At 40.6% G+C, this 18,400-nt stretch overlaps 1 protein-coding gene across 3 annotated transcripts in view; it reads left to right on the top strand.

Moving 5' to 3' along the window:
- Positions 1 to 9,117: 9,117 nt before the first annotated feature.
- Positions 9,118 to 18,400, top strand: part of LOC147899661 (pectin acetylesterase 8-like) — a 49,897-nt gene continuing 40,614 nt past the window's right edge. For all 3 annotated transcript variants that reach the window (XM_087378362.1, XM_087378361.1, XM_087378363.1), the window contains exons 1-6: positions 9,118 to 9,817; positions 10,158 to 10,240; positions 10,532 to 10,658; positions 10,955 to 11,058; positions 11,208 to 11,294; positions 11,554 to 11,678. In XM_087378362.1, coding sequence (XP_087234488.1) covers positions 9,544 to 9,817; positions 10,158 to 10,240; positions 10,532 to 10,658; positions 10,955 to 11,058; positions 11,208 to 11,294; positions 11,554 to 11,678 — 800 coding nt within the window. In that variant the 5' untranslated portion in view covers positions 9,118 to 9,543. The remainder of the gene's footprint in view (positions 9,818 to 10,157; positions 10,241 to 10,531; positions 10,659 to 10,954; positions 11,059 to 11,207; positions 11,295 to 11,553; positions 11,679 to 18,400) is intronic.

Here is an 18,400-nt window from a genome sequence, read left to right as displayed (position 1 = left end):
TCACCACAATTATAATTTGTATCTATCTATCAACTTTAAAATACTTATATCAAATTGTCGGAATGAATATGTAGCAATAATGAAATGTCATTGCTAGCGAGAATGGCTTGCAATAACTCCCATACATGTCAAAGAAAGGTTGGGAATTAAAAGGTCTAAGAGTCCATGGTATTATAGTATTGTTGTTAACAAATGATGGCTAAAATTTACATCATGGTTCAGTACCATTGTCACACTTGTGCCGACTTTCACAAGACCTATCTTACAAAGTTGTGAGTATAAACAATGGGCAGTGTGTGCAAAGCATTTGTGAGCAACTTTTCTTGCAGCAGACTCTTATTTCAAATGAGTTCTTGAAACGAACACTCTGCTCTTGATCTCACACTTTGGACTTCATCTCATTGAGTTGCATAGCTCAACCATTTCGTTCTTATGGAATTTGTCACAATTCAAAATGAGGATAGATCTTTGCATATGTTTGTTCGCACTTCCGTAGGTAGAGAAGAGTTGTCAGAGATGGTGCTTGCTAGCCATTTTCAATTCACACTTGGGTCCATATCTGTCCATCAACACTTTGGTGATAATGGGTCTGATTTGACAATGGAGCTACAATACAAAGTCCATGACGACGGATACAAAATGTTTTACCTTGATGTGCAATTTGGTGATATTTTCACCGTGAAGGGAGAAAGATTCAAGCTTGATGACAATGAACTTCAAAAGACTCTAGTGCACGAAAACAAAAAAGATTTCTACTCTATTTGCAACAAAAATGATGAGGCAAGGAAACATGATTCAGCTGGCAACATTGAGAATGACAAACAACATAGTGTCATTGAGATTATTATGCAACTACCTATAAAGAATAGATTGCGTGAGGCCTATGAGAAGGTTGAAATGCACGTCATTGTGGATGAATTGCCTTTTACTTATGATGGTGATGTTTTCTTTGAGCTACCAGCTACTTCAATGAAACATCGCACAAAAGGTACGGAGTCAAAATTTCATGGTCATGTTTGGAGTGATCCTATTACAACAAATATAGTATTTCTTGGTGTGGTTCGTAGAAAGGAATGTGAGGTCACCTCCGTTGTATAAATGCAACTTGTGGTTATAAAAAAAGAATTGGGATAGAGAATGAGACACAATGGGATGGGAGATTGATTAGAGTGGCCCCAGCAAATGTGTCAATTGAATCATATGGCTCCTTATCATGTATACATTGTGGTCGTCCACCAATTTGCTTAGAGAGATGTTACTGTGAAATGTTACTCTGCATGCCAGAATGTAGAGATGGTGTGAATCTCACTCGTGCAGTCATACACCATGGCCATCATAATCATCCCATTGGAGATGGTTTGACTAGAAGAACAAAGGATGCCATTAAAACCAAAGTTTTTGAAATGGTGAGGGCTGGTGCTGCTGTATGCCGTAAAGGGATACAAAATATAATTGTCCAAGACATTATTCTGGAAACTTTATTGTCTAAAAAAGTGCAAGATGGGATTAAGACGTTGGATGTTGAGCTACAAGATTTCCTAAAACAATGTGAACCTTTGCTCGACAAAAGAAGGTAATTACCATAATATTTGTTATTGCATTGGTTTATTAGATTATGTCATTGACAATGAATATTGACCAACTTTATGTCTGTGTATAGATTATCAAGATGGATTGAGGAGGGTCAACGTGACTCTCGACCTATGTCAAATGGGCTAGATGGAATTTTATACTTGAAAAGACATTGTAGATATAATTATTGTCAAAGTGTAGTGTTTCCTGGACAATTGCAACATAGCTCATTCAGCAGGTGTCATGTATTTAAAATGTCTACCCAAGGTTCTGGTTCAGGGGTTGATTTGGTAAATAAAATGAGACTTGGAGGAGAATTGGGTCATTGTTGGGTGTTGTTTGACTTTGTGAAGCTAATGAAAGATTGGACTACCATGGCTTGCCATGTGTATAATCCTTTTATCCAAGAGTTGCAAACAATTGCAACTTGTGACGTCAAGGTGGAAGATACTGATGCACAAATTCTATTTAAGGATACTCTCAACAAAGTAATGGTTTCAGAAGGGTTTAACAATGATGAATTCAAAGGGTTCATGGCAGATGAGGCCCAATCCAACTGGAGAGCTGTACGTGCCACTTTCAATGGTGGCCCTGACAATATAATGGAAGGGAAAGAGCATTCTTGCCTTTTCCATTGGGAGCAAAGTCTTCATTCCCATGCAAAGGCATGTATAAAAGTTGGCAACTAAGAGGAATTTAAAATCCGATGTAGAAGCTGGAAGGATGCCTCTATAGAGCAAGCTGCAGAAGTCGAAATGAGAAGCCTAAGGGCATGGTGGAATGTAGGCCATGCAAGTGATTCAGACTTGCCATGGCTTGAAACTTGGTTTGCATGGTGGCATGCTAGGATTTCCCATTGGGGCCACTACATTATAGAGGTTGGTTTTGTATTTCTCTTGAATTTTTTTTTATCATGTTAATAATGTAATTTTGCCATTACAATATCTCTGCAATGCTTGGTTTGCAGAGTATGTTAGATAACGAGAAGTACTTAATACCTCGAACAAATCTAGCAGAGTCTATTCATGGTAGTTGGAGGGCTGGATTGAACCATGTCAAATATGTTGGTCTCTACAATGCCTCTATTAGTGACCTCTCAAATGCAATTTAGAAAGCTCTAGATACACATCTTTTTTTAAGGGATAGTTTATCGGAAGTGGGCCGAGTCTAGAGACCTTAAAAAAAAGATCTTCAAAATCTCAAATTGACATTAGTACCAAAATAGTTGTTGATCTAACAAGTAATGTTGCAAAGGAAATGGGTGTTGTATCTGAAGTATGTTTTAATGATGGAGATGAGAAGACTGTGCGAAGGAAAAGGCCAAAGTCAATGCCTTCAAATATATGTGAGGATGATAGTCACCGCCCTAAGTACAGTTATGCAAATAAGAAAAGATACATGTCTCCAAAATCTAGTACTAAATTTGCAACAGAGAGTTTTGAGGATGATGATTCCAAGAGTGTACAAGAATATGAAGTACATGATGCAAATTGGGCATTATGAAGAGTTCTTGTAACAAGCCAAGTCCGTTGCCAGGCTTGGCTTGGACAAGGAGAAAAATGTAACAAACTTGTCAATATAAAGGATCGTGAAAATCGACATGGAGTTGTTGAACCATCATTCTTTGGGAGGATTCAAACACCAATTGGAGTGCGCTCCCAAATGAATTGGTTTTGTGGAAATGATGTAACCCACACATGGAAGCCATCAACTAGAATTACAGGTATTCCAGGACCATCACCAGGAAGGTGGAAGGTTCAATCAGGAACATCCTTGATAAGTGTAGAGATTGCCAAGTTGACAAGCTCAGGGTTTGTCATATTAGGAGTGTCAACTTCGATGGTGGGTGCAAGTTGTGCTTCACCAATTCAAGCCCATGATGAAACAATAGTATTGCATGAAGATCGACCTTGGCGTCGAGATGGCAAAGCAATCAGATGGCGAAACAAAATCGAACCAAAGAAATGAAAGATAGAATTCAGAGGTCATTGGTCATGAAATGCATTGTTAAGGATGCAACAGTCGTGAAGGCCATGGAGCATGCTGAGTTCATTGTTTCTACAGAAGGATCAATGCAAAAAGGTATTGAATACAGGGTTGACATTTCTCCATTTCCTTCTTGCAATTGTGAAGACTTCATTGGACGATCATGCAAATTGGATGCCTACATTCCATGCAAACATATTTATTACATCTTCCTTTCATACCTTGGATTGGATAGCAGAAATAATATGTTTGTTCACCAAGCCACCTTGAGTAAAAAAGAGATATTCCAGGCATTGTCCCGCATGCCTTGAGGTTTAGTTTTTGGAGACTGTACTTTCGTGATGGTCAACACAAAATGGAAGGGCTATTATAATAATCCTTTTTCCATGAGGATTTTGAACCACAAAAATGGTATTTTTTTGAAGATTGAACCTTCATGATGTTGAATACAAAATGAAAAGATATCTATAATAATCCTTTTTTCCATGAAGATTTTGAACCACAAGAATAATGTTTTTGGAGCCTTTTCCATTTCTCCTTGTATAAAATTTTGGTTTGTTTCTCTACTTGTTGATAATTGTGGTAGGACGCTTTGTAGGAAACTTATTTGAAATAACATGAACTCAACACATCTAGTAGCAAAATACCAAACTATGAGTGTAAAATATTGACTTAAAATTTGGCTATATTTGTTACATTTCCTTTTGTACCTTGGATTGGATATAAGAAATCCTTTTTTCCATGAGTAATTTGAACCACAAGGATAGTGTGCTAATTATTCTCCACTTGATAATTGTGGTAGGACATTTTGAAGGATGATTTTACATCACAAAAGTTTGAACATGTCTTCTATGTGATAAATCATGTCTTCATTTTCATTTGCATAGGTTGAGAACTTATTTGAAATAATATGAACATGTATTGGAATATACAACAAATAACAAAATAGAAAATATTATGAGTGTATTTGACTTAAAATTGGGCTATATTATTTACATATTACTTATATGGATAGAAAAGATAATATTTTTTGTCACCAAGCTAACTTGAGTACAAAAGAGATCTTCACAGCATTATCTTGCATGCCTCAAGGCCTGGTTTTTGCAGATTGCACACTTTCATGATGTTGAACAAAATTTGAAAGGACTATTATAATAATACTTTTTGCGATGGAGATTTTGAACCACCAAAATAATGTTTTGGAGTCTTTTTCATCACTCCTTATGGAAACTTTGGGCTATTTCTATACTTGATACTTGATAATTGTGATAATTGTGATGGGACGCCTTGTAGGATGATTTTACAATCACAAAACTTTGAACATGACTTTTACGTGATAAATCATATCTTCATTTGTAGTGATGTAGGTTGGAAACATATTAAAATTGTCAATATAGAATAATTAGAAAACTATGAGTGGAAAACATTTTGACTTAAAATTAAGCTAGTGTAACAAAGATGCAGAATACTGAATTTTGCTAAGGTCGAACGTAATTTTTTTTTTTTTTTGTGGACTATACATCCCTTTTAATCAAAAAAGGGGTCTAGCAACTTCAAGATTTGTTTTTTGGTTATTGGTTATTGTGGTTTATTAGTTTACAAGGATAACCACTTCTTTTATTGAGCAATATGGACCCTTCATTTACAAAACGGTTTCATAATCATGGCATCATTTCATGAACTTCAAGAGTTAGAAAACTTATTTAGTCAGAAATGAGGATATCCATTTCTTTAGCAATATGACCCCTTTATTCACAAAAGGGGTCCATACACTTGGATTGTTTTCATAAACTTTGACACAAAAAAACTACATTCTGATCCAATTTGCTCAAATGCTCAGATAGTTTTGCTCAAAAATTAGAAATCTCCCATGATGACAGGTGATTAGCCCATAGACTAGGCTGCGACGGTGTTCAGAATGATAGATTGTGTCTAATTATTATGCCAAGAACGAACGCGATGATCTCTCCAAGCCAACCTTCAATTTTAATGATCTGCATGGGTGCGGTGCCCAGTGATAGGTGGCCAAGCTGCAACAAAAGCTTGCGCGATGATAAGTGGTCAGGCCGCTTAGGCCAGAGACTACACTGCACGAAGTAGTGCAGAGATGCTGTGTGTCGAGCTATGCGATGTTCATAATAAATAGATTGCGTCTCATTATTACGCTAGTACATCTTCATGACATCGGAAAAATTTCGACGAGAGCACGAGTCCGCTCAAAATTCAAATATTCACCCAAAAGTGCATCACGTCACGACCCCAAAATGACTCTAAAAATAGTTTCACAATTGGCTACACCCAAGCACACGTTGACCCACTAGGCAAACGTAGAAAACTTAAGAACAATAAAAATCATTGAGTTACAAACTTGATATGCATGTTGATACATTGCAAATGGTAGTTGAGTCCCACCTAGATGAGAACATGGATTTTCCTATTTTTTATTCTAGCTCAACCAGTGAAGAACATGGATCATATATTTTTTTCTTAATTCAAAAAAATGTCTTATAATTGACACTTTAATTAGCAAAGAGATAGAAAATGAGTAGAAAACTATGGTGCTAAACATGTATAGGCTAATTGGCTTATGTCATTGAGGGGAAAAAGGGGGAAAATAATGATGGCTATTTTGGATGCACTTTGGATGCTTTTCCCTTGGAGGAGCCTAATTCGGATGTTTTTCCTATGATGCATGACATAATGATCCAAGGGAAAATGAGACATGCTATAAAGGAAATGTCACGTCAATGGTTCTCAAGAGTGTGGGAAATAGCACCTTGAGGTCTAGAGCATGGAGTGCTATTTCCCACCTTCCTTCCATGACATAAGGCCCTAACATGCAAATATGAATAGGAACATATCATGAATTGCTTGTGATGAGCTTGTGATTAAGCTCATGCCACAAAAGAACAAAGCCACTATACGTACTCTTAGGCAAATAATACCTCTAGTGACATAAGCCCATCCAACCATGATTGATATGGCGACCGCACTTACAATGCCATAAAGGCCATTTTTGTTTGATGGTCTTATTTCTTCTGACTTGAAAGGCCATATGCAATCAAGATAAAGGTACCGAAACTATGCTTTCTAGCAATCACACTATAATGACATCATAGATTGGGGTAGGGGGAGTAGAGTAGAGCATAGTGTTAAATAAAATACATGGCCCATCGACATTTTGTTCAAGCTTTGTATTTTTAATCTTTGTTAAATCTTCGTGTTTTAACATCTCTCATCTTCTAGTGGCCGTTCTCGAATCTTGATAGCAAACAAGCTACGTCTGGATGATACAAATCCCCCACCCTATCACATAGTGATGAGCTTGAACATTCTATTTCTAAATGTGTCGTCTTCATGAATGAATTAATAAAGTAATGACCCTTGTGAAATGACTTCCTCTGTGATATAGTGGAAAACGGGGCTATAGTGATCTCTTCCCGAACCTTGCAAGTTCACAACAAACACAAATGCCTTCAAAGATTTGTCTTCCTATTGAGCCTTGTACACGATTGTTTGGACGAGAAAAAACATGATCAAGCTTCCCATGCGATTAAAGTCAGTCCAAATCTAGAGATTTGAGGACCTAATCGCCAGCAAGGACCTTCTACTTGGTAGTGAAGGGATGGTCACATAGCAGCTATGACTGGTTCCAAGCAAGGAATCAGCCAAGACATGTAGACAACCCTCAAAGCACTAAATGGTCAATTCCATGGCAATCTTCTCATCATCCACTCTCAAACACTCTAGTGGCACTACCCATGTAGTTGATCATTAACCCTCAAAGCACTAAATGGGTCGATTGCATGGCGTTCTAAGTATCATCCACTCTCAAACACTCTATGTATCACCCACTCTAAGTGGCACTATCCATGTAATATATCACCGACTGGCGCTAGCCATGTAGTAGATCGAGCTTAACGGTTAACTACTCAAAGGAGCTTCAAAAGGTAAGCTTGGTCTCCTTCGAAGGGGTGAGCACCATTGGGTTTCATCAGAGACTAGCTAACTGTTCTCGATAAGCACGTAACAACGCGTATACCACGCCAAAATTACAGACCTGAGATGTGCGTTGAAGATTGCTTGTACAACTGGCCACGGACGTTCCTCTCGATGCTTGAGACGCTGGCAGCCTGGCACGAGCAAACCGGTTTGCAAATTGCAGGCTAGCTGGGGGCGGAAGCTTGGATGGAGGAGAAGACGCTTGTAAGTTTGCAGGCCTTTCAAAACGGAGCATGCTGCAATTTGCAAATCACGAGACGTGTCATAGACTGAATCATGGGTACAGGCGTGCGGCTGAAGGAGTGTCACTTGCGTGATCGTTTGCATGGTGAAATTTTGCAAATCGCCAGACGGGTCCTACACTGCAAATCATGGCTTCAGGCCTGGGGCTGAAGAAGTGTGTCTTTGCATTTTTGCCCATGTGGGAGTCTTGTCAGATTGAGCCGTTTGTCTAATTGGGCGGAAATTGGAATTGCGTGGACAGCGAAAAGGAAGAACGTGTAGACAGTAGCGGTCCAGCAAATAGCCAACTTCCAAGGCCCAAGCGCGACAAAAAAGTGGCATAGATATAGAAACACTGCAGCAGAGAGAGCATGAACGATGAGACGACGCCAAATCTCTAAAATCGAGCTTTTCATGTTGCAACTTGCCACAAGATTGAAGACAGAATAAATGATGAGACGACTGGGAATTAGCTCGGATCGAACTGCACGCGCACAACGATGAAACCGACGAATGAGCCAACCTGAGCCATGAAAGAGCGAGTGGAACTGTCACCTGTGGATTCCGGAAGTGGGGGCTGGATCCAGCTCCAGTTCACGGGAGTCGGGAGAGACCAAAAGGCTGGAGCGTAAAAAAAGCAGGGCCCTGGGGAGTCGACTTTTGAGATAGAATTGGATGGTGATGATGATGATGTTGCGTGTGAGACTTGATGCCTGACTGATTTAAACGTTGGTCACGGGTCAGCTGATCCGAAATTCCGAATCCATGGCAGGGAAGAGCAGCAGCAGCAGCCACTATCGATAATATGTCATAACAGATGGATGGATGGATTGTCCATTGTAATTACGTACGTACATTGATTTTGGTATCAATGTAATCACAGGTGAACGGATTCTCAATGGTAAAGTTGAAATGATTTTGGTATCGATCTAAGTTGTATCGTCAGATTCGTCACGCCAGATAGTATCAAAAGTTGAACAAGACGTGCTGGACCTGGCAAATCTGCCAGCGCCTTGGCAGTGGGCGGCACGGCCCAGCAATCTTCTGTGATGGACCAGACGTAAAGAACTTAAGGGCCGATTGCAGGCTGGACCCTCTTCTGTGAAACCAAGCATGCAGTTCTTCACGTCTTGTTCATCTTCTTTCGGTAAAGCTGACGTAACGAATCTGACGATACAGATACCCGCAACGTAAGAAACTTACGACATGCTTTCTCGCAACGTTTCCTCGGCTTTTTGCCCGCGTCTATCTCGCTCAAATTTTTCTGCACCACCCAGCTGCCTGCAAAGTGCCTTCTGCCACCTTTTGTTTCATCCCCTCCACCTTCACTTCATTGCTTCTTCGCTTATTCTCCATCATACCGTTGCAGTATTCTCATGTCACCTACGTCCCTTCCCCAAGCTCGCCTTCACCCAGCATCCTCCCTCGGACTGCCCAAACCATACCTATCTTGTTGAATGACCCCCCTCCCCTCTTCATCCTCCAACAATGTAGCTTGCTTAAGCATCATCGACCCCTTCATCTATTGAGCAGCCTACACCGAGTGGCCCTTACTATCGTATACTTTTTTCTTCCCGCGAGTTCTCCCGCCGAAGCGACCGCCTTCGGCCTCGAAGCAATCCACAGCCGACTCCACACAAATCCACAAGCAGTCCTGAGTCGAGTCCACAAAATCGTACATCGAAAGTCGACTTTTCGATGGATGCTATCAAAGCCTCACAAGCTTTGATCAAGTAAGACTCGGGACTGCCAGGAGTGGGAATGGGTATTTTATGCTGCATCTGCATTGCTGGTTGCTCCTGGCCAACAGTCCTCCAAACTCAATGGAAATGTCGATGGGTAGCTGTAACTCTCTTGGGGATCTTCTGGGTTGCCTTTCTATTAAGGCCAGCGGATGGTAAAGATGCCATGTTCTCACGGCGCTCCGGTTTTAGTAGTTTTCATAGGACTGCCTCATCTTCTACTGAGCTCGTTGGTGGAGCGGCTGTTCCCGTCGAGCTGACTCTCGTCCATGCTGCTAGCCAAATTGGAGCAGGTTAAGACCTGGATCCTTTGTTCGTTACACGAGCGAGAAACTGAATGTACGCGTCCTCATGCACAAGACCAAGTTGCGTTGGATGCCATAGCTGCAGGAATCTCTTGTGATACGCCTGTGAAATATCACGATTCTATTGTGATGCTAAATCTCATGCCTGTCTTCTATTCGTCCGGAATGGCAATTTAAGCACTCAATATAGACAACTTTATAATGAGCCCCTATGAAAGTAATGAAAGCAGCGCTCTCACTACCAGCTAACATTGCTTTGAATAAGCTTAGGAGAAGAAGAGTCTGTCCTCTTCTAGAAAGGAAAGTGAAGACCGGTTTTCATGTGCAGTTTGCCTGGATGGAAGTCCACCAGGTTACCATTTAGATCGAGGCAGTGGTCCTGGTTTGAACAGATGGATAATCCACTTGCAAGTAAGAATGGCGTCCTTCGGAAACAATAAAAGTTTTGCTTCGGATGGTTTTGTTCAAGAAAAGGGGAGGATGGAGGGACACGTATAACAAAATGTCGCAATTGTTCTTCAACAAAGACTATATGTAGTGTATTTCGGTAGAATTCAGGCTTGTTCTTATCGATTCGTCTGCTTTGGCTCACGATGGTGCTTTATTGGATAGGAATGCTGAGAGGCGATTAACGTCACGCTTTGGTCGCTATCCTGCAAGTTTTTCGTCAGAGAAGTAAATCTGTTCATGCGTTTGAGGCAGGGTGGAGCATGGTGTGCGGATGACCTATCGTGTGCAGAACGCAGTCAAACGTCACTAGGCTCATCACATTATATGAACAGCTCGATATTTCAAGGGATTTTAAGCAGCTCACCTGTGGAGAATCCATGTTAGTCTCTGACCAGCAACCACTCTGTATCATCCGGTTGACTTCTTTATTGCACCCGATGGAAATATAAAACCATCTCCATTCCGTAAGCATTGAATTTATTTTTTTAACCATTTGAGCTAGGTACCCCAACATTACGCTCTCTGTTTGAAATGGCCTTGATGTCCATGGATGTCAATTGTGCATGTTTGAATAGCAGACTGGCGACACTCGTTGTCCATAAACTTCCTCGTCTACACGCAATCTCAGAATATAAACTAAGTAGCAGTTTTCTCTATGAATCTCTATATATGCAGATTTCTACAACTGGAATCGAGTCAAAATCAGGTACTGTGATGGAGGATCCTTTAGTGGAAACGTGGATTTGCCTACACAAGCACGGATCCCTGGAACAAATAGGGTTTGATGTTCTTTAGCCTCATACATTTGATTGAATTTAGATGTCTGTTTATGATATAATTGTTGAAATAGAGATTTGACTTTTTAGGATGTCAGAACGCTCTCTTGTCCCAGCTTCATAATCGTGCTCTGAATCTTACACGTATGCAGTTTCAACTCCTTTTTTATCGGGGACAAAGAATTTGGCTTGCAGTCATTGCAGATCTTCTTTTCAAAGGCATGACTCATGCCGTGCAGGTAAGCCAAAGAGGAAAAATAATTTGAACAAATATGCACTATTAAGTCTGTCGGTTGATAATCCTTGCAGCAAGGTAATCTGCCCAAGTACCTGGATGTTGTTTTTCTAGAGAATCTTCAAGATTGGACACTCTTGAACCAAAGCAGTGAATGTCATTAAAGCGATTAGGAACTGCTAGTTTGCTTTTGCAGCCAGTTTCAATACTACAAAGCTTGTTCCAAAGGACTGTCTGACCAGGCAACTGAATGTTATGTGTAGGCAATTCTTTCAGGTGAATCTGCTGGAGGTCTTGCTTCATTCATTCACTGCAATGCATTCAAAGAATTGCTGCCTGTACATACAGATGTGAGATGTATCAGTGATGGAGGGTTTTTTCTTGACATGTATAGAACTTGTCCTGTGCCTTGTAGCCTTATTTTCTGTATTGTGTATATGCACAGTCAATCACCTACACAAAGTCATCCGCTCAGCTATCTGCAGATGCCAGAGAGTCTCATAACTTATATATGTCTACTTGAATGATTCATTAAGATAAAAATTTCCATCATGGACATGCACATGGACAAAGATTTTTGATCTTTAGAACAACAAAAATTCTAAATTTGTATGATTGGACTTATTCTAGTCTTACAAAGGTATATTAACAAAATTTCCATCATGGACATGCACATGGACAGACCCCATGTATGTCTACCTATGTCGTGCACGCATGTGTGCACCTGTACGTATGTGTCAAAAGAAGTGGCTTTTGGTCTGTGAATGATATGATATAGTACCCGTTGAAAGATTTAAGTGTTATATCTAGCTCACGTCAGGGTACCCTGCACACACTTACAGAAACCTAGTGATGACCAAATAAGCCTAAAATAGTTAACAGGCCTATTTCAGTTGAAGAAGTGCGCTTTAAACCTGTTGCTATTATCTGATTTTGCAGCCTCATATCATACCAGCTCTTGGAGTGTCAATATTCTTACCATCAATCTGAAGACCCAAACCTCTGAATCAGACTGTTTTGTCAAAATAAGTGTCAAAATATTCTTACAGGGATTTCTGCTGAGGAAAGGCTATTTCAAATGATGAAACCTTTGAGAATTCTGGAAAACCTGTCTAACAGAAGACTTGACCCTAAGGAGAAATGCACAAGAATCCTTCTGCGGCTCCTGCTCAAGTTTCTTTGCTTTCTTTTGCTGAGGCGACATTCCTATTATTTTTGTGCAGGTGTGTTAGGGAGAGACAATAGCTACAAGTCGTTGTCTCCTGTTGGTGGTGGCATTTCACATGCAAAATGTTCATCCTGAATCTATTGGTCTGTGTGTGCCTCATGTGCCTACTCGACTTATATTTTACAAGTCAGACAAGTTGCAAATTAGGAAATTGGGAAGGTTTGCAGTTGCAAGCAAGGTTTGAGAAGGTGTTCAACACCGACAGGGTCAAGCTAGGCATGGACTGTGTTATAAATCCCAAGGTCATTAGGACCTGGCATTAATGCTCCATGCATTGGACTCTTTTAAAGGGGTGAGTTAGTATACCCACTGTATGAGTGCCATCGGACACCCGAGGGTAAGTTATATAAGTGAGCTGTGGGCTCATTTATAAGGATCGCTGGAGATGGACTCCTTGTGGGATACTGGGGCCTTGAGCAGGCCTATGTGTAGTTTGGCTGAACACGTGGATTGGTGGATTCCCATGGTATGGGACACGGCGGGTTGTGGTCATGGACGCAGTGGTGCTTGGCTGACCTCAAGCTCAGAGGGTGATTCTTTAAATTGGATCTATGGCTGGGAGGTGAGATTGCTAGCTCCCCCTATGCGATCTTCCAAAATCTGTAGTTGTTTTGTAGGTCTAGTCGTCAGAGTAGAACCTGGAATTACAGCCAAGCTTGGACCGGGCTAACCCTCGCCTTGGCTGGCCGTTTCAGATTGGTATCAAAGCCACTCTGTTGCTAGAATTTAGGCATTTCTCCTCGTTTGTCTAAGGACTTAACTATGTGTGATCAGGTCCATGTGAGAATTCTTCTCCCAGGTGTAGCAAAACCTTGAGGTGTTTCTAGAGGAATGAGGATTTGGTGCGTGCGCGCACAAATCTCCGTATGATGAAGTCATGGATTCGACTTGAGTCTAGAAAGAGAATTCTGGATACTAGTCTGTTTGAATCAGGTGGATCCGAGCTTCTTTTAGTTCATGAGCATAGGTCATCAACTGCATGGAAGACAGTCTGAGCCAAATTGTTGGCTTGGTCAGGCTATATGAACCAGTTCTGGGCTGTTTCGTCAGCTCAGTCTCGACATTTTTGAGCTGTTTGGCAGATTCACAGCCTGGATTGGCTGTAGCTGGTGACGGAGCAGCAGATTGCTGCTGGTTGCTGGGAGATCCATCTCTGGAGTATATTGAAATTCCTAGTGGGAAGGGTTGGTGAGCCTTGCAGTCTGTATGGAGGTTTTGACAGGCTGTACAGAGGTTCCGACAGCCTGTATGGAGGGCCTGACAGGTCCTGGAGGGTGTGACAAGCTTTACGGAGCTTCCGAGAGAATGTACGGATTTTCTGACATGCCGCATAGCAGTTCTGACGGTCCCTACGGACATTCTGAAAGGCTGTACAGAATATTTGACAGGCTGTATGGCAGTTCTGAGAGGCTGTGTGGCAACTTGTTATGCTCATGGGTAGACGCTGCTGCAGGTTCATGCTGGTGCCTGGCTTTTGGAGTTGTTACATGACATGGACACGCGTGCATGCTTTGCTGGCTGTGCATGTAAGGGCACAGCAGTGAAACGTGGCATGTGCAACAGCTTGCATGTCTGCTTTGGTGTCACATGCGTATGCAAAGTCTATTTTTGGTTACATGCATTGGTATTCTATAGCTTGAATGCTCAAGGCTGGAAGCCAGGCATATGGAAGGATGTGACATTTCAGTCCATATAGCACCTTTCCTAAAGTTCGCATGAACACGAAACTGTGTGTGGCACATGTCCAAACTACTTTGATAAAAGGACAAAATGGATCTTCCTTTTTGGAAAAGTCAAATTTACTTTTACACTCCAGTGGGCTTTAATTACTATGCCAGGTTTTATTTTTTTATTGTCTTTGGTGAAAAGCAAAGGTGGCCACCAAATGAGGAGGTTTGTGGCTTGCATAGAGACTTTTCTTGCCACAAATTCAAGGGATGGTCCATGCTTAGTTTGAGTGCATGGGACAAATCGGTCAGAGTTCACCCGTAAGTACGAGCTCCTCGCCAAGTCTTGAATATTCTTCAAGCACTCTTGTAGACAGATCCCTTGTATTTTGTCTTCCCTTACTCGCTAAGCGCTTCCGCTTGCCTTGCACTCAGTTTTCCTAGTCTAATTATTCAGTAAACAATTCTCTTGCTCTAGCCCTATGGTTTCATCTTCTAATCTCCCACATGTTCCAATGGAGGGTGTGCAGCCGTCTCTGAGCCATCCATGTCCCAGATCATGTCTCACTTCAAATACACGAGTCACATCTGCAACAGCAAAAGCAACAGCATCATTTACAACAGATTGTGATGCCCGCTGTGCCACAGGGGCATCCGCCATGCTCTCCTAGCTCCTATGTAGGGGTCTTCCACCAGTGGAGAGTGAACCATAAGATAGAGCGAGCTCATCCGGTTTTTAAACAAAAAAACCTTATGGGCCAAGCGTCAAAGTACAGGATGAAATTACCAGACAATTGTCATAATGTCTGTATGGGACGTACTTGTTCTAATAAATCTCCCAGGGATGCACGAGTTATTTTGGTGGGTAAAAAGGAGAGTACCATGTGTATGTGCGTGGATTGTAAAGGTTTCAATAAGGTGCTAGTGAAAAATAAATATCTTTTACCCAGGATGGCTGACCTCATAGATCGCTTACAGGAGGTAGATGTCCCTGAGATGGGGTTGTGTACACAGTACGGGTATTATGAGTTCTTGGTGCTACCATTTAGACTAACTAGTGTTCCCGCTAGATGATGAACGATATATTTTGTACATATCTAGGAAGTTTGTCATCATTTTTCTGATGACGTATTGGTGTACAACCATAGTTTATCCAACCATGTAGAGCTAGTTTTGACTATCCTTTGAAGAGAAGTTAGTATGCAAAGATCACTAAGTGTGAGTTCTTCAAGTGGCCACTGTTGACGATATCTGCATTGACCGTGCAAAGGTTCTGTATACTGTCATGGAAGTAAGATCCTTTCAAAGTTTCACTCAGCTTCTATGTTGACTTCCATCTGTGTGAGTATGAACGTAGTGCGTTGTCCCGGATGCGTCAATTTTACGAGCAAAAACCTATGAGAAGGTTTATCCGAGCGTGTTTTTCAAGAGATTTTTAAAAAAGTTTTTCTTTAGGAAACATGGTTTTTACACTTTTATTTTCACTAGAACTAGATCCCTTTATCATAAAAATATACAGACTAGTCACTCATTCATTTTTACACAACATAATTTTCTTATTTAGAGACATCCCTTTGTACCCCTGTTATTACCTTTAAAAAGTGTTGATTCCTTTAAGAAACATTCCTCATAATCACTCTCAATGTAATAATACTATGCATATATAATTACTTATTAACACATTTATATCATATGGCAATATCTTTTTAGTGTTTTTATAGCATATTTATAGACATGTTTCTAAAGAAGTTTAAATTACTATAAATAAGTATTAACTTGGGCTTATATATCACTCTCATAAAATACATGTAATATTTAATACTATATATGAAAGATTTTCCAAAATATAACTCCATAGATGTGCTCAAATGGGGTGTTCCGATCAATTTGAGTGGTTGAATGACTATATTTGGACATTGGATATGAAAGTTATGTCACTTTTAAAAGTGCTGTCCAAGGTAGTTTCGCCAGCGAAACTACCTTGGGAGACTTGCTTCAAAGGGGTTTCGCTGGCGAAACTACCTAGATGGCTTGTTTCAATGAGTTTTCTTTGAAGAAACTCTTTCATGAAGATAGGTTGAGAGAGGGTTTTCAATGTCACCCCCTATTAAGTAAAAGTTGTAAGAAGGATCATAAGGGAATTTTCATAGAGAAGTCTACTCTACATGTGGGTTTCTTCAAAAGCCATCCCATTATGCTCTCACCATTCCTACAGATTCACCTAAAGATTCTTGTATAAAATAGGCATTGGTATAATACTTTGCATATTTCTAAGTGAAACTATGTTTTCTTCTGATCGATTTTTGCCATATTTATGCATAGTTGGAAGCTTTTTTTTTCCTTCGCTCGGACGCTCGGAAGATTTCGCTCAGAAAATGCTCGTCCCCCGTTGTCCCTCTCCAAGCTTTTGAAGGGAGTAGAAAATGGAAGCCCTTACAAGCAGTCAGATATAGACCTGTTGTTTGAATGGATGCTGTGGATGCATGCTTTAAGGAAATGAAACATGCTGTGACTGTGGCCATTTTGCATATGGATCCACGCAAACGATTTGTGGTGAAATGAATTACAGTGAGTGTGCTATAAGGTGTAGCTTTGTTCGAGGATGTTCAACACACAGAAACTATCCGACAGATGAAAAGAAGCCTTTTTGTTGTAGTTCATGCATTGAAGAAGTGGAGGCATTATTTAAATGGCTTGGAATTTGTGGTTATGTGGATCACTTAAGTACTTCTGTAGTGCTTCAAACCTATGTGGCCATAAGGCTAGATGGTTTGAGCTAATGCAAGATTTGATTTTGAAATCTAGTACAGAAGGGGGGCCATTAATGTGGTGGCTGATGTGTTAAGTGGAATCGGTTTTGTGAGCTTTGAGCTTCACAAAGATCTGAATTGTTCTCTTAGATTCATTCAGATGTAAATGGCAACAGGTCCAGGTTGGGCATTGCACAGATGAATGAGGTTGCTCAACTTTAACTGGGAAAGACTTTCAAGATCAATATTCCATTCAAAAGGGTCTCTTGCGCCGGACATCGTGGCATCCAATGAATGTTGGCTTGGTCAAGCACGAGTTTTATTGGCCAAAGATGCGTCGAACAATATGTCCAAGAATGTCAGCAATGCCAAGTCAATAAAGCAAAACGCTTGGGATAAGGTGGCTTTTTACATCCATTGGAAATCTCAGATTAATATTTGAAAATCATTTCCATTGATTTTATGGTTGATTTGCACTCGAATTAAATGTGGACATGATTCCATATGGGTAGTCATGGATAGACTGATCAAGATGGCCAGTTTATTTCAACCAAGACAACAATTCTACTCCACAGCTGGCACAGGTGTTTGTGCAGAAAAAGTATAGTCTATATTGTCTTCTGGCTGAGATTTCAATGATCATGATCGAGTCATTTCTAGTGTGAAGAGCATGGATTCATTTGAACATCCAGAGTTAGATGGATAGAGGGAGCGAGCTAACAAAATTGTTGAGGATTTGCTTTGTGCATATGTCTCTCAAAAGCATTTTGATTAGGTTGGAGTATCTTCCCATGGCTCAGTTTGCAAAGCATATAGACACTGAGCTTAGTTCATTTGTTTTCATGTGCCTAAGCATCCGTGGACCATGGGTCTGCAAAACACAAGGGTATGAGCAGCTGCTGATTTTCTGCAATTGCATCAGCACAAGTTTTTCTTCACAGTTTGTGAAGGAAAACATTTGCAATGAGCTTGATAGAGCTCAAACTTTATGCAAGGTGAATTTTATAAGCTCTCAACTCGTTGTTGTGAACCTTTCAAGGTCATCTGTGTAATCAACAATGCCAGCGTATGAGTTGGAATTACCTCTTGATGTAAAGATATTTGGTTTTGCATGTAAGTAGCTTAAATGAGAAATCAGGCAAGGCTGATAACTTACTTCAGCAAAGGATCTGTCTGATTACAAGGTCTGTCAGTTGATATTCCTCATGAGCCAGAAACAATTCTATATTTTAGAGAAAGGTGGATCATAAATATGGTGGTCCCTGAACTTCTTATCAAATGGAAGGACAGCTCTATTGATGAGAACTCTTGGGTGTTTGTCATGTCTGCCAGCAGCAATTTCTTGCTTTATTCCTAGTATAGGTTATTTTGTGATGGAAGAAATGTCATCGCCCCAAGGTCACAACATGATGTGGCATTATTAGTGGAGTTAGGTCAAGCGTTGGACCCTTTAAACCGGGTCAAT

The sequence above is a fragment of the Dipteris shenzhenensis genome, chromosome 8 (assembly GCF_047967505.1).
Source record: "Dipteris shenzhenensis isolate YYH24624 ecotype China chromosome 8, Dip_SZ_1.0, whole genome shotgun sequence".
Lineage (NCBI taxonomy): Eukaryota > Viridiplantae > Streptophyta > Polypodiopsida > Gleicheniales > Dipteridaceae > Dipteris > Dipteris shenzhenensis.
The sequence above is the reverse complement of the archived record's forward strand: the minus strand, read 5'-3'. Positions and strand labels throughout refer to the sequence as shown.